This window comes from Accipiter gentilis, chromosome 28, assembly GCF_929443795.1.
Source record: "Accipiter gentilis chromosome 28, bAccGen1.1, whole genome shotgun sequence".
NCBI lineage: Eukaryota > Metazoa > Chordata > Aves > Accipitriformes > Accipitridae > Astur > Astur gentilis.
This window is the reverse complement of record NC_064907.1, coordinates 16,508,558-16,532,560: the sequence shown is the minus strand read 5'-3', so window position 1 is coordinate 16,532,560 and position 24,003 is coordinate 16,508,558. Positions and strand designations below refer to the sequence as shown.

At 48.6% G+C, this 24,003-nt stretch overlaps 4 protein-coding genes across 6 annotated transcripts in view; 3 read left to right on the top strand and 1 right to left on the bottom strand.

Moving 5' to 3' along the window:
• Positions 1–24,003, top strand: part of ASH2L (ASH2 like, histone lysine methyltransferase complex subunit) — a 370,425-nt gene that overhangs the window by 239,396 nt on the left and 107,026 nt on the right. The window lies entirely within an intron of this gene.
• The window catches only part of RAB11FIP1 (RAB11 family interacting protein 1), a 99,865-nt gene that overhangs the window by 29,021 nt on the left and 46,841 nt on the right, over positions 1–24,003 (bottom strand). The window lies entirely within an intron of this gene.
• On the top strand, positions 153–13,381 carry ERLIN2 (ER lipid raft associated 2). 2 transcript variants are annotated; one of them, XM_049831317.1, is made up of 11 exons: positions 153–325; positions 424–505; positions 921–967; positions 1,460–1,521; positions 2,411–2,536; positions 4,480–4,553; positions 4,979–5,037; positions 6,288–6,379; positions 6,723–6,812; positions 9,096–9,175; positions 10,327–13,277. In XM_049831317.1, exons 1-11 carry the CDS (start codon positions 219–221, stop codon positions 10,534–10,536), a joined length of 1,029 nt encoding a protein of 342 aa, XP_049687274.1. In that variant the 5' UTR covers positions 153–218; the 3' UTR covers positions 10,537–13,277. The 2 variants fall into 2 exon arrangements, with proteins under 2 accessions (XP_049687274.1, XP_049687275.1); XM_049831318.1 differs by lacking the exon at positions 10,327–13,277 and adding an exon at positions 13,334–13,381 and having other exon boundaries at positions 168–325.
• PLPBP (pyridoxal phosphate binding protein) lies at positions 14,955–19,953 on the top strand. Of its 2 annotated transcripts, XR_007509858.1 has the most exons (9): positions 14,955–15,069; positions 15,530–15,637; positions 15,866–15,901; positions 16,487–16,562; positions 16,742–16,876; positions 17,075–17,217; positions 17,853–17,951; positions 18,266–18,496; positions 19,063–19,953. XR_007509858.1 is itself a non-coding variant. In XM_049831320.1 (8 exons), the coding sequence occupies exons 1-8, from the start codon at positions 14,974–14,976 to the stop codon at positions 18,401–18,403; spliced, it is 831 nt and encodes a 276-aa protein (XP_049687277.1). In that variant the 5' UTR covers positions 14,955–14,973; the 3' UTR covers positions 18,404–19,953. The 2 variants fall into 2 exon arrangements, 1 of the variants encoding a protein (XP_049687277.1); XM_049831320.1 differs by having other exon boundaries at positions 18,266–19,953.

Sequence of the window (24,003 nt, the reverse complement as noted above, 5' to 3'; positions counted from 1 at the left end):
GCGCAGCCCACCCGCCTTCCCCGGCCCTGGCGGGCGAGGGCGGGTCTCGAACCCGCGGACCCGCGGCTCCCGCTCCTCCACCGCCCCCTGGCGGGGCGCCGCCGAGGTGCAAGGAGCGGTCGCGCTGTGATGACGTCAGGGCGGCGCCGGGCCGGGGCGGCTAAGCGGGCCGCGCCGCCCGGGAGAGCCGCCGCCGCCGCCGCTACCGAGCGCCGGGCATGGCCCAGCTGGGCGCCATCGCGGCGCTTTCCCTCAGTTTCCTCGCCGCCGCCTTCCTCTCGGCCATCCACAAGATCGAGGAGGGCCACATCGGCGTCTACTACCGGTGAGGCGGGCCCCACGGCCTCCCACTCCCCGCCCGGCCGGGCCCGGAGCGGGCCGCCTCTCACGGCCCTCTGTTTCCTTCCTTCCTTCCTTCCGCAGCGGCGGGGCGTTGCTGACCTCCACCAGCGGGCCCGGCTTCCACCTCATGCTGCCCTTCATCACGTCCTACAAGTCAGTGCAGGTGCTGCTGGGCCGCTGCCCGCCCGCCCGCCGGGAACGGGGCCCTGCCGCCGGGTTGGCTCGGGCTCCGGGGGTCTCCCGCCGCCCCGGGCTCGGCGGAGACGCGGGGTGGCGGGTTGAGAGCCGTTGTGGTAAACGCCGGGGCTGGGTCGTGGTGTCGGGCTGGTGGGGGTCGTGGTGGTGCGTGCTTGTGCCCGGTACCGGGAGAGAAGCGGCTCATGGGACTGTCCCGCTGAGCTTCGCCCGAGGGACCGAGTGAGGCAGATTCGGCTCTTGCTTTCGGTGGTTTCCCCGTGGGGGGGTAAGGGGGACATGTGTGGAAAAAATCTGCGACTATTTCATATGCTTATAAGCAAGTGGGATTTGTGCAGGGAAGATCCTGTCTCTTAAGCCTCTCTTCTTAAATCTCTCTTCAGACCACGCTGCAGACAGATGAGGTGAAAAATGTTCCTTGTGGTACCAGGTGAGATGTTCAGCTGTTACTGCCCACAGTCTTTCATTTTTGCTAGAAACCTTTGGATCCTTTCCCTTTTTTTCCCCACCACTTGCTCCACCATGCTTTAAAACATGTAGATTTGCCTTCATGGACTGGATTTCCCATTGCCGTCCCAAGTGAAATCGGTGAAAGGCTCTGTAATGCATCGCCCAGGCTGATGAGCCCTGCTGGAATGGTTTATGTGCAACCATTCTCAGGGTCTGCACTGAGTTTTCCAAGCCTGGGCCCATGTTTCATGATCCAACTTCTGGAGACACGTGTAATTGAAATCAGGAACCTGGTGCAAGGAGCGGGGCATTTTGGGGTTGCCGGAGTACCGCAGCGGTGCTGCACGGCCGGGTTTGGTTGCCGTGCTCAGCCCGCTAGAGGGGAGTGTCCTCCACTCAGAGGTGTCCAGCTGCACAGGCAGAGCACTTGGCCTCTGGCAGACTTCATTTTTTTTTTTTCTTCCTTTTGCAGTGGAGGAGTGATGATTTATTTTGACAGAATTGAGGTGGTGAATTTCCTCATCCAGAGTGCAGGTGAGTTCTTCCCCTGTGACCTTGCAAATCCTGCCATCCAGAGCTGTTTGTGCTCCTGCTAGTGTGAGATGAGGTGAAGATGTTATGTGTGGTTGTGCTTTGATTTGGAGCTGGGGCATACCACGGGTATTTCCCTGTGTGCCTTCTGAAGTCCTGTACTTCCTGGGTCTAAACTTTAAAGCAGCCCTCCCAGATATTTTGTGTGTCAATTATTTCTTGCACATACTTGTTCTATGCTGCTAGTTGCTTCACTAATACCTGAATACCATCCATTGCTTTTGTTATTTGTATTATTACAGCCCCACTGGGCTTTATGCTTCAGTGAAGAACTGATTTGAATAATGAGGAGTGCAAGAGGTAGGGGAGACAGGGTATCTGAGCAGAAGGCTGCTTCTGAAGTCCAAGGAGAATGACCTGTGCAGCCTTTTTTCCAAATTCTTTGATTTTTAATGTCCTGTTGGTTGCAAGTGTGGTATAGCTGCCTGGCTCATTAGTGGCCTGCTTCAAGACCTCTGTTTTATGCCAGCTGCAGGATGCCTTTCCCTTGTTGTGCATAGACCACACAGTCTCTGTATTCTGCAGCTCAGACGCAACCCGCGCGTATTTACAAATAAAGGGCTGTTGTTAGGTGTCCTTCCATTTACAAAGCAGAATATTGGTTAAGGTATTATGAAATATTGGCAATAAATACCCGCCCACCCCCCCACACCCCCACCCCCCAAACAAAGCATTTGTTAGTGGTGCAGGCTTCCCTTGTGGGTGGATTCCTCATTTCACATTGGCACTGTCACTCTTGCTGCTGTGACTGAGCCATAAGGTTTTCACTGCAAGTGCTCAGCTCAACCTTCCAATCCTCCATTGCAGTTGTTAACACTGGTTTCTTTTGCAGTGTATGACATAGTGAAGAACTACACTGCTGACTATGACAAAGCTCTCATATTCAACAAGATTCACCATGAGCTGAACCAGTTCTGCAGTGTCCACACGCTGCAGGAGGTCTACATTGAGCTGTTTGGTGAGCTGCTCCTCTGACCTTTTGCTGTCGGATTGATGGCTCCTTGAGTGATGTTTCTGATGGATATTTGCATGGTCTGTTGGTGCGGAAGTCACTTCCTCCAACTGATGGGCTTTTTACGTATTAATCCAGTGTCTGCTCTGTTTGGAATCGGGATTGTTAACCACCTACCATCATTTACTCCTCATTATCTTTTGGTGTTGAGTGCTTCGGTATGTTGTAACAAAAAAAAAAATCCAAACCTGCCAGTAGTAGCGGAGGGCTTTAGGGAAGGGAGCAGTAATTCTGCAGTGTTATATGTGTGTTTAGCAAATGTGACTTGTTGAATCGGTCACAGCATTTGCTAGTCCAGATGGAAAAGCCAGTCTTCTGCTCTTTGCTGTTACAAAAAGTATGAGCAAGCACCCTTTGGCCTGTGAGTTTGATTAGCTTTGTGTCATGCACATTGCTGCAGTGCCCTGGCACTGCGTGTGAGCGCCGGAAAACAGGACTGCTTGGCAAGGGCCTGCTGACCTTCCCTCCCTTGCTTCAGGCCACTGAGAAATTGGGCAGCATAGACGCTGGGAGAACACATTGCACAAGAGTCTGAAGAAAAGTGGTGGTTTCTTGGTAGAAATAGACCAGCTGCTGCCAGTGCTGAGTGTTTTATGGCTTTGGAGTGACGAGAAATCCCTTCCAGCGTTTGGGCAGTACTACAGTGCTGACTGCAGGCAAAGTGTTGTTGTGAATGGTTTTGGACCCCAAATGGACAGAATCTCTCCCTGAAAACATGGGGTGTTTGCAAACTCCTGTTCTCTGTTGAAACTGAGCTTTCCAAGAAGCCTGGCTTTCCACCTTCTGACATGCCTCTGTAGAAGATGCAGAACTGGGGCTCGGTTCCCCTCCAGTTCCTTTATGGGACTGCTGGCGGCTGTACAGGTTCTTTGCTGATGGAGTCTCCAGATGTCGGCAGCTGCTGACGACAACTGCTTGAAATGGACTCAAAGCCACTGATTTGCACAGAAGGAACTTGTATAAACTCCCTTGTAACTCTTTGTTTGAACTGAATGTTTTCTGGCTCAGGAGTTCCGAAATGGGGCACAGCCCATTTTGAGCAGACTTATGTCATTCTCTGCCCCCACATCTGCAAGCAGGTGCAGGAAACTGATAACAGCTGTTTCCTAAACTCCTGGCTGAACTTCATTATGAGTGTGAGTTCCAGATAGCTAAACTGAGACCAAAGCAAATAATCAAGGAGTGCGATGTGATCACTTTCAAGGCCATTGCATTTTTATTTTCCCTTTGCACTTCTCAGCAGGCCCCAACTGGAAACACTGATCTCCTTAGAGCTTTTCATTGAAGCAGGGTTTTGGTTTGTATTTCCTTTTGAAATTTCTTAGCTATGCTGAGTTAACTGTTATCCATTGAGCCAAACAGACGTTAACGATGATTTTTTTGCAGCCTATTAAAATAAGTAATGCAGCCATTATACATGTCTGCCTTTCCATTTTCTTTGTCTCCTGCTGGTATGGATGCAGTTCCTAATCAGTCATGATTTAGCTGGACCATGTTACTTCAGGATCTAGTTGGGAAGATATCAATGGGGAAATGGGTTAGAGCACAGATTCTTTATCATAAAAGATGTTACTTCTGGCTCAGAAAGATTCCAAACTGCAGGTTATGGGAAATCAGAAAGAGTTTCATTTCATGCCTGCCATGTTCCTGTAGCCTGTCCCAAGTGTTTGGTACTGGTCAGTCCTGCTTGATGTGCTGAGAGAGATGGCAACGTGCCTTGGGGTCAGGGATGGTTTTTCTCAGCCTAGCACTTCTACATCAAACTTACATTTGTACTTACTTTCCAGGAATAAGAAATCTGAGCCATTCCATCTAATTCTGTATGTGTTGACAGCAAGCTGCCTTGTGGGGGTTTTAGTTACTTTTTTTTTTTTCTTCCCCCCAATCAGATCAGATTGATGAAAACCTTAAACTGGCCTTGCAGCAAGACCTAACAACGATGGCCCCGGGATTAATTATACAGGTAATCAGGATTCCACTTATTGTTGTCTGAGGCACAGACAATAAGGAGCAGTAAGGGCTAAAAGGAAATAGGAAGCTGTGAAACTTTTTTTGGAAAATTGCTTTATAATACAGACTTTGCTTAACTTGAGGAATGAGAACAGTATCCTTTCCATCCCCTCTTAGCTTTGATGTGTTGGGTTTCTTTTGGTGTTATTCTGAGTATTGGTTTACCCAGGTTATAATCTCCTGTCATGTCTGGAGATCATTCAGTCCTACGTTTGCTCTGTGGAGTTTGGACCTGGTCGCAATTCCTGCAGCATGTGAAAGCTTTGTGTGGCAGAGCATGCCCTAAGTGTTAGTTCCCCCTCCCTCTGCAGCCTCGGGCACCATTTGGCTTTTGATTGTTGGCTGCTTGCCTATGTTTTCTTCGGTCTCTCTTTCCAGGCAGTTCGAGTTACAAAGCCAAACATCCCTGAAACAATCCGGAGGAATTATGAGCTCATGTAAGTGCCTGAGACTTGCACCTTTGTGTTACCAAAAAGAATCGGTCATCCAGATTAATGTGTTTTCACAGCATGCAGTGATCGGAGTGCCCACTGCCAGGCCTGCTCTCAGCCTCATGCTGCCATTCAGAAAAGGTCTGGTGAGGCTGCACCAGATGAGCACGTGTCTGTCACTGTAAGTGGCTGGCAGGTCACTGCTGAGTTAGAAGGTGTTTCTCCATTTTGAACACAGAAATTATTTCTCTTGACACTGGCCCTATCTTAAAGAGGCCTCCCAGAGCGTATGAGTGAGTGGCAGGTGGATAGATTCCACCACTAATCCTGTTGTTTGACTAGGATGGAGAAACTGTTGATTCAACAGGCTGAAGACTTGCAAAGCTTTGAAATAACTTTCTTTAATAGCACTTGACATACTGATCCCTTTTCAGTGCTCTGAGCCAGCTGCCTTCTCATGCACTTGATCATTCAGAAATGCTTATATTCTCTCAGCCCTCTGCCAACAGAGCGTGTGTAGGCCAGAATAAGATCCCTCTTGTCCGTTTTGCTTCCCTAGCATTTCATATGACTTTTTGGTATCGTGGTAAGTCATGGGCAGTACAGTCATGATAGGCAGAATCCTAAATCGGCCTGTTATCTGTTGCCATAAATACGGGAGGATATGTGTTGAGAGAGTCTTGTTCTTGACTCCAATCTCTCTTCCCCGATTGGGAGCAGAGGCAGAGCATTTTATATACACACTTTTAAAACTTCTTAGCTTATGTACAAAACAGTAAGATAGAAAAGGCTTTAGCATGTAAAATGCTATTTGATTGGATGAAGGGTGATTTCAAAGCTGTATACTTCCAAATGAAGAATAGCCATCTGTGAGGGCAAGGCTTTTACAGGATTTTCATTTCTTACTTTGTTTAAATAATTTCCTCATTAATGGTAGCCCAAAAAACTTACAGATGTATACAGTCTGTGACTTGTCTCTTGTAGAAGGTATTATGGTAGCCTGCGGAGAGTAGCAGGGAGAGTTTCACATTGACTTGACTGAAAAGTCTTCCTGCTGTGGAGGGGAGGAAAAGACACTTTGGTTTAGAGAAAAAAAGCTCTGTGTGTGCAGGTACATGCACTCAATTTCCTGATTGCTGCCTGCCCTAAACACGTGCTTGAAGGTGGACTGAGCCAACAGCTCATCCTGGAGATGTGGTAGGCCACACCACTTCAGTAAGCTCACGTTTTGTAACTGGCTTCTTCTGGCTCACTAGGGAGAGTGAGAAGACAAAGCTGCTGATTGCAGCACAGAAGCAGAAGGTGGTGGAGAAGGAAGCGGAGACAGAAAGGAAGAAAGCCCTCATTGGTCTGTATATGTTTGCTTGAAGGCAGTAAGTGTAGGGATGTGTGGTGGGGTGCGCAGCAAAAAGAACTCGGACAGTGGGGAGGGGTGCACCTGGTTCACTTGAGTGATCTCTCTGCTGCATCTGTTTGCTGCTGATCTGAAACTCTTCCAGAGAAACTCAAGAGTTTTTCAGGGGGTTCCAGCTTTGCCCACAAATGTAGACTGATGACTTCTGAGGGCTGAAAATTCTTCCCACAACTTATTTCCACCAGAAGGGGGTGGTGACGACTTCCATGGGTGAAGCTGCTTCTGGCATTAGGAAGACTGTGTGATGACAACGTGGATGTGTTCTTTTTCATTTCAGAAGCAGAAAAAATTGCACAAGTTGCTGAAATAACTTACGGACAGAAAGTGATGGAAAAGGAAACAGAGAAGCGAATTTCGGAGATTGAAGGTGAGTGGTGAGCTTTCCGATATGTAAATGTTCTGTGGTGAATTTTATCTGAAGATCTTGAAGCAGTTCACCATGGAGTTAAGTAGTTCTTGAAGTGTGTGTATTCACTGTGTTCTTCAATTCAAGCTGACGTTCACAGGGGTGAAGTTACTGGTCTGAAGTCTTTCATTTTAGCCCACATATGTGGTACCTTATGTAATACACTGCAGTTCTGAATGGATGTGTCTGAATACTCAGATTCTCCCAACATTTGCACAGCCTGTTTTGCAGTAGAGTTTTCAGGGGAGCAGATCGGTCAGGATAGTAGAAGGCATTCAGGATAGTTGGGCAATGACAAAGTGAAGCTTGACTCCAGTTTCTTAGGTGATTCTTCATATAACCTAAGTGCAGGAACTAAAGCTGTCACAAGTACAGAGGAAGGGAATGGCAGGCTGGTGGCTTCCTAGAAGTCATGCCAGGTTTTGGATAATGGCTGTGGACTCTCACAGAGAAGTGGAAGCATCCTAAAATATTACTCTGCAATCTTGTGGGGGCAGCCACATCTCTTGATTATCTGCAGTAGGGTAGAATTGTAGAAGCTTTCTATCCTTTTCTTGCTTAGGATTCTTCTAGAACCTGTCTCTTTCTTGGAGGGGTGAAAAGGTGCACAAATTTGGCTTTAATTTTTTGTGTAGTGTGAAATATCTAGAAAACAACATCTGACTATTACTCTGCAACAGCAGGGGTCTGTTATGTAGCTTCCAACTTGTAAAGGTTGAGAGAAGGGGAGGGGAAGCTTCTTCTATTGAAAAGTGCGGTATTTTGCTTTAACCAATAAATCTGTAATATTTCTGGTTAGTTTGCATTTTTTGCTTTTTCATCCTCCTTTAGTTTTGCAGCGAACTACTTTTAGAAACTAGGATTGACCAGAGGCAGGAATAGGAGCGTTTCTTTGCAGACTGTGCTTCTTGAAACTCTCTTTCTCAAGGTGATCCTTCTAGGAGGTTGTACTGTTAAGATGTCCCTCCACCCATCTGATACAATGCTTTGTCAAGGATATTCCAGGACATGAAAAGGGGTCTGCATTTCCAGCTCAGAGTGGCAAGGCCTTATTTTCAATTACATTCATTATAGACCCTGTCAAGCTTTGCAGAAGGCCACTGAGGAGCCAGTTCAGAGTTTTACAGATCAGCAGCTTCTCATTAAGAAGTTCTTCACAGAAGTACAATGGGTTTTATTTCTTATAAATGTGTGTCACCGGATGTCAGGCCTTCAGTTCAACTCTATGCTGGTGGAGGATTCCTGTCTCCCTCATTCTTTCTAGTATCTCTGACTGGGACCACTCTTTTTAGCCAAAAGAGAGGAAATCGTGGGCCAAACCATCCAATTGCTTACATGATTTTTAAGTGTAGCAGCTCACAGGACTCCCTGCTAGTACAGGTAAACAAATGGTTTATCCAGCTGTGCAACTCTCAAATCCAGACTGGCATGTATTACAATCGTGTGGCTCCCTGACATAGAAGGAATGTCAAGAGATCACAGCCAGATTACACTTGTCTTAGCTGTAACATGGTGGCCTGGTATCACATCATTATCATTGGATGGATTAAAAAGTCAGAAGGAAAAAAAGGAGTGCAATACAGAAAGGGGAAGTGTTTATTTCCTTAAACGTCTGCTGGGAGTCAGGGAATTTCAGTATCCTGCAGGATCAGACCCTTTACACAATTGTTGGTACTGCAGAGAGACAGCTCTCCAACATCTGTCCAAGGGGCAGAGCCTGTAAAGGTTAAAATCGCCTGCCTCTACGTGCCAGAATCTTAACCTCAATATCCCAGTCAAAATCCCATCTGGGGAATTGCATTCACAGTCACAGACTTCATCTGTAGAGCAGTCTGCTGTGCTGTTCTTGGAGTCCTGTGCAAATGTCGTGGGTAAATACTGCTTTTGCAGTGGAAGAGTTGCTGCGTTTTCAGCACGAGAGTTAGTGGCTGGCTAGAGAAGAAAGAGTGTTCTCAGCCCGCGTGACAGGGGTAGTAATAAAAACCTTATGTTTATAAAATGCTTTGAGGTCTTCAGTTGCAGATGCAATTTACGTATTTAATGCTATCATCCTGCAGCATTTTAGATGTAAATTGAGATCCCATTTCTGGGATTTTTTTTCTGGGATCATTTTGTTCCCTCTTCCCCTTGTATCCCCTACAGTTTAGACGTGGTACTGGCCACTTTAAACATTTTCCAGCTGCAAATGGTGCTAACATGGCTGGAAATAAAAATCTGAATATGAGAGCATATGTTTTCTTCCAGATGCTGCATTTCTTGCAAGAGAGAAGGCGAGAGCTGATGCTGAATGCTACACTGCTATGAAAGTAGCCGAGGCTAACAAGGTATTGTTATTTCCTTACACTATGCCTTGAAGCAGGGCTCCTTACATTAGGCTGTATAGAAATAACTCAGCCAAAGAGCAGTCTGTGTTTATTGCTTGCTTGTTGTGTCTCGTTGTTTATGTCAAAAAGCAAAACAAAGCCATCTCCTCTCAGAAAAGTTTTCATTGAGACTGAAACAATTAGATCCTTATTTGCAAATTCATTTTCTTGTCTGGATAGATAAATTTGTGTCAGGATACATGAAATACCTGGTCATCTCTGGAGACAGCTCTGCTAGATGTTAATGGCTCCCTCTGTAGATAGAATATCAGTTTCAGTGTTGCCCTTTTACACTGTTGTAATCAGAAACATTGATTCATTCCAATCTGTAAGCTGCCAAGCAATCAAAGCAGGGACATCTCTAGAGTGACAGGCAGGCTTAGAGTAAACGAGTATTCAGGTAAAGAACAAATGGAGCTGATCTTATACACCAAACTGACTAGCCTGGAAAAGCCTTGGTACTGCAAAAGAAAAAAAAAAAAAAAGGAAAGAAAAGAAAAAAAAAAAAAAAAAGGGGAGGAAAAAAAGAGAGAGAACTGGAAACAGAAAAATTATATGGATAGAACCACCAGGCTTGTTACTGCCTACAGCAAGTTCCCAGGACATCCCAGCAGGAAGACTTTCTGTTTTGTAAGGGTCAGTGAGAATGGACAGAGGTCTGGGATGTTTGTGCACAAGTTTTGTCCCAGTTATTCTATCCTCTCTCTTATAATGTCATTATCCTGAACGAATGAGCTCTGCCCTCTGAAACAGACTCGTCAATCTAATCTCTGGAAAAAAGCCACTTGTATTTTTCTTTCCAGTAGCTTGCATTGCAAGGGCTTTCAGTGAGTTATGTGCTTTCGAGCATCTCCATCTCTGGTACATTTGGCTTGAACATTTCCCCAGCTGCTTCCGCCACTTTCTCATTTTGCCATTTAGTCACTGGGATTTAGAGCTTCACTTAGACATACTGAAAGAGAGCCTTCTTTTGGGCGCTCCGTCTTTTCAGCTGAAGAGAGGATGAGCATGCCTGCTAGCGCTGTGGAAAAGTAGATGCCTCATACGCTCGTGACAGAAATTTGCTTTTGACTGAATCCAAGCTGTTGGTGATCCGTTTTCTTTTTGTGCAGCTGAAGTTAACTCCTGAGTACTTGCAGCTGATGAAATACAAGGCTATCGCAGCAAACAGCAAGATATATTTTGGCAAAGATATTCCCAACATGTTCATGGACTATGCGGGAAGCCAGACCAAATTTGCAGAGGGACTGGCAGAAGGAATCCAAGAAGAGGATGGAGCAGGAACCAGTGAGGATACAAAACTACTTCATAATGTCAACTGAAAAGAAAGATTTCTATTAGTTTTCTATCAAAAGAAACATGAACTGGGAAGTTCCTTTTTGTTTTCCCCCTTTCCTGTACTGAACGAGATGAATCAGACTTAATCCTTTCAATCTTTTGTATGACAATTAGACACAAAGACTTTGGTATTTATGGGGTGTTTTTTTCTAGTAACTTCTAAGCAGACAGCTCCAGGTATGTCCTCTAGATGCACCTCTCCCTGCTCTTGGACATATAGACCAAATTATTTTGGAGAGGCTAGCTAGACTATCTGTTCTGCAGCCAGCTTAGATGGGTACTTAATTTTGGATTGAAGTGGTTTGTAGCAGTTGGAAGTAAAGAAATGTTGAGGTTTTGGAGGGAGGGGAACTGCTGCTACAACTTGTTTTGTTTTGTTTTTTTTCTTGTTGGAAATTTCAAGTACTTTATTTCAAACTCCTTTTAAAAAAAGGTGCTAGACTTTTGTACACTAAGCGTGTCTGCTTAAAGGTCCGGACCTTGTCCCAAGTGGCAGGTTACTGCCCATTTTGTGGAGCGCTGGGGCGATCTAACAGCCTGTCTATGCTCCAGGTCCGTCCTGAGTGCAGGGTGTAGCTAATGCACAAAACCACCTTTTACTGAGGTCTGAGTCGATGTGTTTTGCCTTGGTAGGGCAGCTGAGACCACGTGCACAGTGAGTTACGGAAGTTCAGCTGAAATCCTGCAGGTTACCTGGTTACCATGGGGGGATCTAAGCCTTAGACCATGTGTCACGCAAGTAGTGGCCCAAACTGTTCATTTTCTGCATCTTAACACTGGTTTGTTTTCCATTTGTCATATTTGGGGAGCACAAATGGAAGTCTGTATTTTGAAGCTTTTTCCAGCAGTTTAGCTGCTAGGTGAGGGATGTAGGCATGCTGATGAAGGCAGTGTCCTGCCAGTGGATAACTGGACTTGACTTTCAGTGAAACCAGACTGCAAGCATGGTACTTGTCACAGCTGTCATAGTTAGAAAAACTAGGGAGAAAAGAATTTTTGTCTCAGGGACCCTGACTTTGCAAAAAGCCTTGCTGGCAAGTAACTGCTTGAATGACTAGTCCCACGGTCATTACAGTACGTTATCTGCCTCTGTAAGACCAACTGGATTTCAGTGTTTACAGTGTCTTAGTAGAAAGAGGACATTCAGGTAAACTGAAATGAATGGAACCGAGTTACTGTTGGTTTGGGTTTTTTTTTTTCTGAATAGACCTTGTGAAAGGAAGATTTACTAGTAGCAAAGGACACAGAACGTCATACCGAAAAGTCACAGGGCAAGGAGAAGAACCTCTTGTCTCTGAACTGTCCAAAGATAAATGTTCCTTTTTTGCTCAGAACAATGCTATATAACATACCTTTTGCTTCAGAAAACTGATGAATTCTTCACGTACCAGATGCAAAGAGGTAATAGGGTTTTGTTTTATACCCGTGCAAAACTTGAGGGGGTGTTAAAGACAAAAGTTCAGGCCTAGAGAGAACACTTTTTTTCTCTCCCTAATCCATCTGCCACTTGGCAGGAGAGCCTGTTTATTAATTGCTGTTATAATTTGAGGCCAACATACTAATATGAGATGATGCAAGTGTAAGTGCTAACTTAGTTGTCAGAGACCAGCCTATTGCATTTACAATCTTGTGCCCCAACACTTGCTACCTACTACACTTGGTTTCACTCTTCAGTGTTTTAAATATGCATTAGTCTTTTTAATAAGGTGATCACACTAAGATAGAAATCTGATTAATTTCAGCTGCTGGTTCCAGTATTTTAATGTCAGTTTTCTTTTCCCTGTTAGGAGAGTGACTGTTGATACTTGAAAATGCAAAATAAAAGATAAGCATCAGTTTCTGCTGGAGAAAAGTCCCAACTCCTATGTATCTTCTTTGTATTCATTAGGAAATACGAGCTAAGGGAAGTTCCATCTCCAGACCTATGTACTACATTAGACAACCAAGCAGTCAAAAAATTGCATCAATAGGTAGGCTGTAATATTACTGACTTTTTATAAATAGGTCTCTGCAGGAAGATTATGAACAGGAAATAGCAGAAATTTAGCAATGAGGTAATAGTACCTAAACCTTTGAGGATGATCTCATTTGGGATTGTTCTACATTCATGTTAGAGATTTCCATTAGTAACTAAACCCTGCTTTTAACACAAGTATTTTTGACTAATGAAAAGACCCAAATAAGCCAAAGTGGTATTATAAACTATGTTTTTGTATGACTTCATGGTAAGATGATAGTTTGGAATAAATAGGTCTTAATGATGTTTTTAATTGAAAACATTACTGCTAAAGTATTCTTGTAATTTAGATAAATTGTAAGAAGAGTAAAAAAGCAAAAACAGAGTTGAAATCATACTAGTCTTCACAAGCCAAAATCCATTGTTGCGTTTTCATTCACGTTTCTTCATCATATGTATAATTTCCTTAATTTTCCAGAGTAGCTCTGTCGCTACATGTAAATCTTTATTCCATCTATCTCTTTAACTGACATTTTGTCATTTTGTCTTATTTCTACAATCTGAAATCTTGAAATGAAGATCTGAATTTTCAAACCGCTCTGTATGACAAAAAAAAATACAAGTTTGTGGCACTGCTGATACCTGAGAATTGCTGGCAGGAGCATGGTAATGCTTTACCAGTACAGTCTTTGATCATCTTATGTATTGAATTAAAAGCCTTTTTATTTTGGTATTTGCTATTGACAATAAAATGGCCTTCAATTTTAATATCAGTCTTTTTTTTTTTTTTTTTTATCATGGATAACCTTTAACGCAATGTGTAGATATATTTGCAGGGGAAGATTTACCAGGGGTGACATCAAGGCTGCCGCTGGTCCGGTGGGAGAGTGTGGAGCTGTGTGGTGCTGCAGATCGGTGCTGTGCTGGCAGACACACCTCTGCTGCTGCACGGTGCCAGGTCTCCATTTCCAGTGAGGAGGAGAGAGGAAAGTGGAGCTCCAGCAGAAGAGGGGCAGAAGCGTCTGTGTCGGCTCAGCAGCCAACCGAGGAATGCCGCAAGCGTCTTTTGACCCTGCTTTGCTAACCGGATTGGTGAAAAATATGGTAACAAGACTTCAGTGGCAAATAGCTAGGATTTGGTAAAGTTTGCAGAAAATCATTGTCGTGTTTTACCAGACAAAGGGCAGGAACCTTCTGGGTATTTTTAAGCAGCTGTGTAAATACTGTCATTGCTCAGAATACGGCCAGGGAGAGTAAGTTCTGCACATTAAGGCAAATATTTTAGTTAATGGCTTCCAGCTGGCAGTTTCCCATTCTTTCCATCTGACTTGCCGCGATAAAGGCTGGCATTGTCCATGGCCCCGCGGCGCTGGGGCCTCCCGTGCCCCATGGCGTCTCCGGCTGCGTGGCTGCCACGGGTGGCTGCGACGCTTTGTGGCTGCACTCCAAGGGTTCCCCACCACCCGTCCCGGCCTTCGCAGCTCAAACAGGGCGTGCAGAACAAGTGGTGTCTCCTGCCCTGGTTTTATGAAGTCTGTTTTTTTCTGAAATAGTTGAAATTTGCACCCTAGGGAGACTGCTCTTTGTGCAGGTGTGAAGAACACAATTTTTGGGGGGTGAGTTGCAGGCTTTTTTGTTTTGGGGGTGTTTTTTCTTGGAGCATGTGAGATATGCAGGTCCAAATTAGTTCGGGAGTATCATCGTGATGGGTAGTACTTGCCCGCTGAACAAACAAGGCTGCTGGCTGCCAGATTTTCTTTCCAGTCCTGTGGGCCAAGGGTTTCTGTGGATGCCTGCCTTCCTCAGAGCCGAGTGAAGGCTCTTGCCCAGACCTCTCAAAAGCTGCAGCTGGTGGAAACCTCTTCCTTTCCCTGCTCGCCCGCAGAGGGGACGTTGGGGTGCCAGTGGGGTGCCAGGGCAGCGTTACGCCGTGCTGACGCTGCTCTTGTTCGTTGCAGCCAGGACCCCCCAGCTCTCCTCGCCGCCCCTCGGAGCGGCATCGGGCCTCCATCCCAGCCATCGCACGGGCAGGTAGGTGAGTTTGGGCAGCTCCGGGTGGCAGCGGGGCCAGCCACTCGGTCCCGTTAGCCGTGGCGCGGGTGGGTGCCTGGATTTGTCACCGATTTTGGCCAAAACCCACTAAAGGTGCTAGGGGAGGGAGAGAAGGGAGGTGTGTGCGCTGCAGGCAGCCCCAGCTAGGCCCTGCGGCCCAGCCTTTCCCCTCAGGAGCCCGTGGAGGCTGGCGGCCGGCCCCGAGCCCCGCGGCCGGGCCTTCACGTTGGCCTCCGCGCTGACCGCCATGGCGCCCGCCGACCTTCCCAACATGGCGGCTCCACAGCCGGGCTCCGCCCCTCCGCTGCCATTGGTCGACGCTGCGCGGCGGGGCGATCCTATTGGCCGCGGGGCGGGGAGGAGCGGCGCGCGGGTGGGTGTGTGTGGCGGAAGGCGGCGGGGCCGACCGGGGATGTGGAGAGCGGGCATGGCCGCCGGGGAGGGTTTGGGCCCGGCGCTGCGGGCCGTCACCGAGCAGGTGCAGCAGGCGGCAGCGCGGAGGCCGCAGGTGAGGGGCGGCGAGGCCGCCCGCCGGGGTGCGGAGGAGGGCCGGGGTCGCGGGAGGGTGCCCTTACCCCGCCGGGGGTAGGCCCGTTCGCCATGGCGGCCGGTCCTCCGTCACCATAGAGACGGTCCCCGCATCGTGAGGGCAGGTCCTCCGTCACCGTGGAGACAGCCCCCCCATCGCCGCGGAGACGGGCCCACCGTGGAGGCGGCTAAGTGTTCCCCCCAGCGAAGGAGACGGGACCCCATCATCGTCCTTAGAGATAGGCCTCCCCCACACACATAGGGACCGGCCCCCATTACCGTGGAGGCTGCCCTGACCCCCCGCCATGGCAGCCTCAGGCTGTGGGGTGACCTGAGCTGGGGCCGGGGGGCTTGGCTGGACGCTGCAGGACACTGGGGAGAGCGTGGGGCAGGTTGGAGCCTTCCCTGGATGTCCCCCTCACCCTCCGGTGCTTCTGCAGGGTCTCCCGGCCGTGCAGCCACGGCTGGTGGCTGTCAGCAAAACGAAGCCAGCAGAGATGGTGATCGACGCCTACAGCCACGGGCAGCGCAGCTTCGGGGAGAACTACGTGAGTTGGTTGGGCCCCACGGGTCTGCGAGTGGGCCCCCACGCCAAAGGCAGGCACCAGCCAGCCCAGTGCGTGTGGGTAGCTAGCCTCGGTTATAACGTCAGGCTCCTGGCCTTGTGTTTATGAGGCACACGTTGGTCCCAGGAACATGCATTCTGGAGAGACCGTTCTTATGGTGCAGGCATGTCTGTTGTGGTTTTAACGAGAGACTGTCTTGAATTCTCTTAGGTTCAAGAGTTGCTAGAAAAGGCATCAGACTCTAGAGTAAGTACACAGTTCCTTATATGTTCTGTCTCCCTGTATAGCTGTGTCCTGAGAGCTGTTCAGCAGAAGTCCTTTTTTTTGTTAGGGATTTGGTAATGGAGGCTGTTTGGTCCTTGTATTTTCAGATAAATGGTGGGGTTATTCTTAGCTCTTTGCCTCTACTCTATTCTCCCTCCTTGCCTTGCTGGCTCCAGAGGGTTCTGTGAATATGTGCGCCTTAGTTGTAAAGTATTTGTCTGAACAGTGCTTTACCTTTTGTGCTTTCTGCTGTAGGAGATACACAGTCTTCATTTCAAAAAAATGGTAACATTCGGTTTGGGGAAAATATCATTTTATGACTGTTCAGTTACAAAAGACCTTTGCCTTCCCCGCTCACCTTGTAATGTTCTGCAGCCACAGCCCTGTTCCTCTCCAGACTGTGAAGCAATCTCACTATACATTACAAGCAATGCTTGAGCTGTGTCTTTCAGGGTAAACAAAAGAAGATTGGGTACTTGGTATTGTTTGTGGGCAAACTAAGGCTTAAGTACTATGTGGGGGAGAGGGAATTGTCATTCAGACCTAACTGTTCCTCTCTGCTTTTAGATTCTGTCCTCTTGTCCAGAGATTAAGTGGCATTTTATTGGCCATCTGCAGAAAAATAACGTCAACAAGTTGATCGGTAAACTCTATTTAATTTTACGTGCAGTGGCCCTGTGGGCAATAGTCTTCCAATGTTCAAATAATAACAACCTCCATGTACAGTAACTCGCCAGTGCCTGTCTCTGTAAGCGAGCTGAGTTGTAGGTACAAAAACTTCTGTGCCAGCAGAATTGCCTTCAGCTTGTGTTTCCTCCCCAGCTGTCCCTAACCTGTTCATGTTGGAAACAGTGGATTCTGTGAAACTGGCAGACAGAGTCAACAGCTCATGGCAGAAGAAAGGGTCGTCTCAGAAGCTGAAGGTCATGGTGCAAGTTAACACGAGTGGAGAAGACAGTAAGTGGCTTTTTCTGATGATATGCAGGTTTGTCCTGCTGACTTGACAGAAACAACCTGAATGGGATGGGTTGGTTTGAGCTCCTAAAGTGTTTATCTAAGCCAAGATGAAACTTGCTCCTCTATTAGCTTCTGCCTGGCTGCAGGGAGAGGAGGTCTCTGGCAGAGCTTGGCACAAATCTCTCTGCTTTTTGCCAGGTAAGCATGGCCTTCCTCCCGGAGACACCACAGCTGCTGTGGAGCATGTCATCAACAAGTGTCCAAGCCTGGAATTTGTGGGGCTGATGACGATTGGCAGCATTGGGCATGACCTTAGTAAGGGCCCAAATCCTGACTTCCAGGTAAGATTTTCTAGAAGAAAATGTCAACTGTTGGCTGGCCTCCTGTTACAGTCTGTCTGTCCCAGCCGCACCAGTATGCTGTCAAGCTGCAAGTCTGACTGTACCTTGTCAGTAGAAACCCCTTGTTCGGAGCTCTGTGAAGTATCAGTGTTAATGCAGCTGTGAGGCTCGTTTCTGCAGAGGTCAGGTGCCCATATGTATGTGGTTCTCTGAAGCTGTAGCCAGGATATTGGCAGGGGCACCTTGTGCAGCAATTACTGTCCTGGATCCTCTGGTCCTGCTTTCAGATGAGATTTCAGTCAGCCTTCCTTCACACGCCGTGTGCACAGGGCTGCATCAGGCAGAGGAACTGGGTCTGTGTTCCTCGTCTGTCATGCTGGTGTGATAATTGGATATCTTCAGAAGATGTGTAGACTTGTAAGTACCTGTGTTGTCAGTAACGTAGCCTGTAATGGGAAATCTCCAGGTGCTGTTACGGTGCTGCAGAGCAAGCTTCAGTGGGAAGTGTGGGAATTTCACATTCTCTGTGAAGGAGACTTCAAAGAAAGGCAGAAATTGTGATCTGTGAAACCCTGTAACGGAGCTGGCGTGGCTGTCAAGTATGTGATCCTCTCCTCTTTCCTCCTCCCTTCTAGATGCTGCTGTCTTTGCGGCAGGAAGTGTGCGAAAAGCTCAATCTCCCCGTTGAGAAGGTGGAGCTGAGCATGGGCATGTCCACAGACTTCCAGCACGCAGTAAGTCTGGTTTCCTTCTGCCACCCCTTCTCTTGGGAAGCAAACGTACCAGCACCAGCAGTAGGCAACCCAAAGTCCAGCCCAGGTGTCATCCAAACAGGCCTCTTAGGCCTCCCCTTGGCTGGAGGTACTGATGGTGCTGTTCCATCTCTCCTGGACCTGGGATAGCGTTCTGGGGTTCAAAACAGACCCTAGCTGTAGCTGCAGATGGCGAGTACGTGGGGAACCATCCTTCTGTGACATGGTGAGTGGACTGTGTTGGCAGGTGTGGGTGGCAACCCTGCCCTGAACTCCACCTTTCTGTCTCTTTGTAGATAGAGGTTGGATCCACAAACGTCAGGATTGGAAGCACTATTTTTGGAGAGCGAGATTATTCCAACAAAGCAGTCGATGGCAAGGCCCCTGCTGAAACTAAAGGCAAAATGGAGACCTTGATGGCGCAAGGTCATTAGATGGGGAAAAAAAATGGCCTCAACAGAGGACAGATGATGGGAGACCTCACTATGCATTCTTACCTCCCTCTGCGTCGGTACCCGATCATGATGGTGAGAGTGAATTCCTCGTAACAGAACAGAGGCCAGAAATGCCTCATAATTTATTGTGATTATAGAGTACCCATAGAAACTGGACATTTTAATAACCAACAAATTATAAGAAAATTTATGGTTGAAAGTGACTGTGGTATCTTGGCTCCTTCAGGGTCATTAAGAGCAGTGACTTTTGGATAACTAGGTTGAACAAACTAAATACTTGTCAGGATGGAGTTGCTAATGAGCAAGATGTATCTGCAGCAGTGTCGGTGACGGTGTTTTCACTGAGGACTAAATTCTTCATTAAACAAGTTATAATCTTGCCAGAGACCTATAAATGTTTCCCCAAATAAAAGTTTTGCTACGTGGTCACTACTGAGGGATGCTTACATAGAAACTGTGATAGAGACGCACTGTGACGCTGGAGAGACTATATCCATTTAAACAGAGGACAAATAGCAAGCACACAAGGATGGATAAGGAACACAGTTGCCAGCGTGAATTCAAGGCGTAATGTTTTGGATGCAGATTGTAAGTGTGGGAGTGTCTTTTCAGCTGAATTTTGTATTTGTTCTTTTCAGGCTGGCACTGCTAACTTTTCCCATTGGTTCCGTGTCTGCTCAGATCTTCTGGGATGCTTTCAACCTTCCCCTCTTGTGAAGTGTTGTTGGGAGTTATTTTCATCCTGCGTAGTAGTTTTTGACACTGCACGTTCTTTTTGGTCAGAATGGGGCTTTTCAGCAAGGTCCTTGGTCTGCCAGCTTGCTGTTGCTTTCCAAGGCAAGACACTTAACCATTTGGTGCTTCCACCATCCTATCTGCATCTGTATGAGGATAATAGTACTTGCTTGTCTCACAGGGCAGCAGTGAGGTTTGCTAGAGGCCCTTCAGGAAAAGCACTTCGGAAAGTTAGTGTTATCGTTCCATGTGTTCTAGGTTCCTGAAAAAAAGTCCTGTTGTCACTGACAGAGCTTCTAGGCTATGTCTTAATATCTTAAGCGCTGGTCTAGCTGTCGTTTCTCCTGAAAGAGGGAAAGGAGACTCTCTCACTGCAGTAACTGTTTCATTCGGATGTGAGCAGAAGCTCCTGCCTTGTCACGTGCTCTTTGGCCAACGGTAGCTATGGCAAGTCTCTCTTGTAACCTGTTACAACTACATTTTTGGGCTTTTGTGTGCTGCTAAGAGGAAGAGACATCGGTTGCCCGCAGAAACATCCTTTCCAGGCTTTTCTCTGTGTGCGTGTGGTTAAATCTAGCTGTTGGTTTTATTCTCTGACTATTAATGCTGAATGTAAATGAAAAGAGTCAACTCTAACACCAACCTGTCATAGCTCCACGGTTTAGAAGCAACATGCAGTCTGAGCTGCCCTCCTCGGCACTGCACCATGTGTTGTTTCATAGTCTATTAATAAAAAGTGGTGAATTTTAATACCATCTGTGCCGACTATAAAGCTATTAAAGATGTTATTTTTATGTTCCAGCGTTGTGAATAAACGCCCTGAGTTGTTGTTGAAGCTCTTTCCCTAACCTGGAGCTGCTGTTGAGCAAGACTTGCTTGTCTTGGGATGGAGGGAGGAGGGTGGTTTGAAAGACAGCTGAGACAGAGCTGGCAGAGAAAGTGAAGCTTTTCTTTGATCAGAAGGGGAAAAAAATAGCTGCCGCGTTGGGCGAGATGTCAGATGGTGTGAGCTATTTCTGGAGAAGCCCTCTGGGTGGCACTGCTCCCCAGGTCCGGGGCAGGGTTCCTGGTCCACCGAAGAAGGAACAACAGCTCCTCGGTACGGCTCAATAATGAGTCTCAAAAATAACTCTATTTCCCATCTGATGGCTGAAGTGAATCCCTTCCACCTCTCTCTTCCCAGAACTTAAGCACCACGCACTGACCACGGATCCTCGTGTTCACAAATTTCACAACTTTAAAAGCCTTTTGTTTATTTTACAGAACAAAGTCAGGACACCCATTCTTTTTGAATTTGATTCTGACGTGCAAAGAGTGCTGGTGTCCCTGCAGTGTTTGTTTGCTACTTGTAAAATGTTGGCTAGAGCTCTCCATAGCAAATGAGGAATAAAAGTGATCTGCTACCTGAGCTTACAGAGCTAGCCCAGCCCTGGAGCAGGCAGTTCTGAGCCTGAGGGGGTGATGGGGGACCTCTTCTCTGCTCACCCCTTGCCGGACGGCCCTTTCTCACCAGCCTGCGGTTCCAAAACCAGCTGTGCTGCTGCACTTCTTTCTGTTCGAGCACAGAACAGCGGAGCAGGTTTACATTGAGAATTATCTTGCGCTGTGGCTCACCTCCCCTCTTCCTTTTCCTCTCTCAGGCATTTTGTGTTTATTTCCCGAGTTGACCCTGGATGCTAGCCAAGCTTAATGAAGTAGTAAATGGTGTAAACTGGGAGGTGAGTGCACACTGGTGGATGTGGGGCAGGGCAAGGCTTGTCCTGGCTTCCGTGCCCTGGAGCTCTGGCTCAGCACAGCAGTATTTTAGGAGCAGACTGGCTCACAAAAGCGTGTGGTCTTCTGGTTTTCTGATCTCCCTGCATACCGTCTGCTAAAACATTTAAGGTTCCATCAGCTTTGGTGGTGGCCTCCTGCGTGCATCTTGGTGGTTCTGGAGAGCTGTGCCGTATGGTGCTGGGGATGCTCTCAGCTGTGGGACACGTCTCCCCTCCAGCCGGGCTGTGTCCGGGCCGCACAGCTGGCCTGCGGGGAGCAGCTTGGGTGCTGTGCCTGAACATCAGCGCTGGCTGCAGCTGTGGTGGCCGGTGTTGGGCTGTGACAAGGCGCTGGAGAGGAGAGCAGCGTGAGCTTCTGCTCCCTTCCTCTGCAGCTGTTTCTCTCACCCATCCCTCTTCCAACTGGCTCTTTTCTTCTGACTGCCTCGTCCTCGAGAGCTTTATCCTGCTCCTCCTGTGGCCGAGCCTCCTGGAAGCCGGTGCAGCGGGCAGTGCCCGACAGCACCTTCTGTTCCTCCTTGAGGCGCCCACTTTGAGCCCAAGCCGGGAGGGTGCAGAGCCGCCGTGTCGGTGATGCTGGACACCTGTCCGGGGGGACCAGAGCACAGACCACCCACTCCTTCCGCAGAGGTCACCCGGCAGATGGTAACTGTTGGGTCACTGGAGTGGAGCCAACGAGTTGGAGATGAAAGGCTCCCTGGCCTCTTAATGAACCACTCCCCGCGCAGGCACCTCGGCCCCCTGCAACACAAGCTTTATTTACATCTATTAAAAGCACTTGGCCGGTTTATTGAAGCAGCAGTGCTCTCGCTCCCCACTCCTCGGGGCAATGTCACTGTCAATATTTGCCTTGGAGGAATGCATCCAGCAGATGAAGGCTTGTTTTGCAGCCAGAGAGGGACGACTCCTCCCTCGTGACTTACAGCCCTTGCTGCTGGCCGATGGCGCAGGCGCCGTCACCTCCCGGAGCAAAGACACGGCCCTGGGTTTCCCAGCAGTCCCCGGAGGTGACCCTTGTTTCCACACTGTCCCTTGGGTCGGGGCTGGCCAGGCTGACCCCCCCAGAGCCATGCCGGTGCACGGAGCAGGACTTTGCATGCGCTATGGAGCAAAACTCTTCCCGAGGGCTTGGGGAGCGTCTGTGGGCAGACTTGGCTGCCCCTAAAAGGAATAAAACCGTCGATGATGCTGGACGGGCTGATGTGCTGCTGGTTCTCCTTTCCTGGTTCCTGAGGAGATGGGCTAGCTGCCTGAGGCCATCCTCATCCTCAGGGAAGCACCGGTGCCAAAGCAGCAGCCTCTCCTGTTAGAGGCATTCTCTGAAGTTGCTGAGGTCCGCAGGCTCCGGTTACCTGTTAGGTGAGAGTCCAGGCATCTTTCGCTTCCCTTCTTCCACAAAGCCAGGCTTGATTTATTTTTTTATCAGATAATATCCTTTGTGTTGCAAAGTATCCGGAGCCGAGCTTGGCCTCCCTGCCAAATCGCAGCGCAAGCTGGGTGCGTGATGCACACAGCAGATGTGCAGGGAGGCGGTGGGTGCCGAGGCCAGCTCTGCGAGCGGGGAGGGCTTGGAGGGACACGAAAGCCTCTGCTCCCCGATGCGGGGCACTCGGTGCCATAGCCAGGCCTGGTCCCGGTGCTCAGCACCCCGCCGTCTGCGGGCAGGGGCAGGGTGCTTAGCTTGCATGAGAAAATCAGGAGATTTGGGTCAGTTCCCTGCTCTGCCTCAGGCTCCTGCTGCGGCTGGGGATGCTGTGGGCAGGTGAGAGCCCGGGGACGGCCGGGAGCAGCTCGACCGGGAGGCAGAGCCCGCTGCAGCCTTTCAAAGTGGAAAGCGTGTTTATTTCTGGGATATCAGGTTTCCGGCAGGAAGGCCGGCAACTGCCAAGGTTTTTATTGGATCCCAGTGAAAGGAATTTAGAGAGTCCCGTGCTTGTTGTCTTTCCCTGTGCCTGCAGTGGTTAAGGAGCGTTCTTACCTTTGAATGGGAGTGAGGGGCATGGGGATTTGGCATCCGGCACCGGCACGTCCGTGGTGATGCAGTTTCAAACAGGTTGCCTTGTTGTCTCCCGGGCAGGAGGCATCAGGAAGGGTCAGGGCTGGGAAAGCATGGAGAGGGGCTTGGAACTAGTTGAAAGAATCTGAACTCCGTTGGGCCCGAAGCATGTGGGAAGTGTTGCTTGAGCTCCTCTCCTTGTAGTGGGGCTGGGGCCGGGTTTTTCACATTTGTTACTAGTTTGGACAAGGTTTTGACTGTTCTTGGAGGTAATTTTATAGGAGATTGAAATTCTGAAGACCACGTACAGTGGCTTGATTGCTTCAATGTGTCGTGGAGACAACTCCAGAGCTCTGACTGCCCTTGGATGCTGCCAGCACTGACCAACATCCTCCAGGGCCTGAGACCTATGCCAAGTCCCGTTCCTGTCCACGCACGGGGAGCTCTTGGCTTAATGCTGGGGTTTCCCAGGACCCCTTCTAGCTCAGCTGTAGAGCCGCTGCCCTGAGGAAGGAGAAGAAGAGGGGCAGTGGCTGTGGTTTGGATCAGAGTCAGAGCCGCACTCGGTAGGAACAGGAGTGCGAGCAGCTCCCTGGCTCTCCCTGCAGAGAAGAAATGAAATGGGCCATTAAGGCAACACCAAATAACCCGAGGGCGAGAGTGGTCTGGAGCAGCACGGCCACCCACGGCGAGGTGCGAGCCCGGGCTCTGCTCGAGGTCCCTCCAGCCACTTGGTGCGGCAGCATTGGGCCGTTCCCTCAGGGACGAGCCGCTGAAATCTCGTGTCTTGCTCCCAACTCTTTTTTTTTTATGGGCACAGAGGCGAGCAGTGCTGCACGGTGGCTGCTAGGGTCCTTGCAAGTGCTGGAGTTCTTGGAGACGAGGATTTCTTAATTTAGGGCTTGATCCAGCAAAAGAAGGTGGCTGAGCCCTGTGCGCTGCGGCATTCGGGATCACGTCCCTCTTTGGTGCTAGGTTTGGTGTGCTGTGAGTGCCTGCGGTCTAAATCGGATGTCAGACAAGCAGTTTCTTCTCCACGTTGGTGGGGACACCCAGGGAGAGCGGCGGGCTCC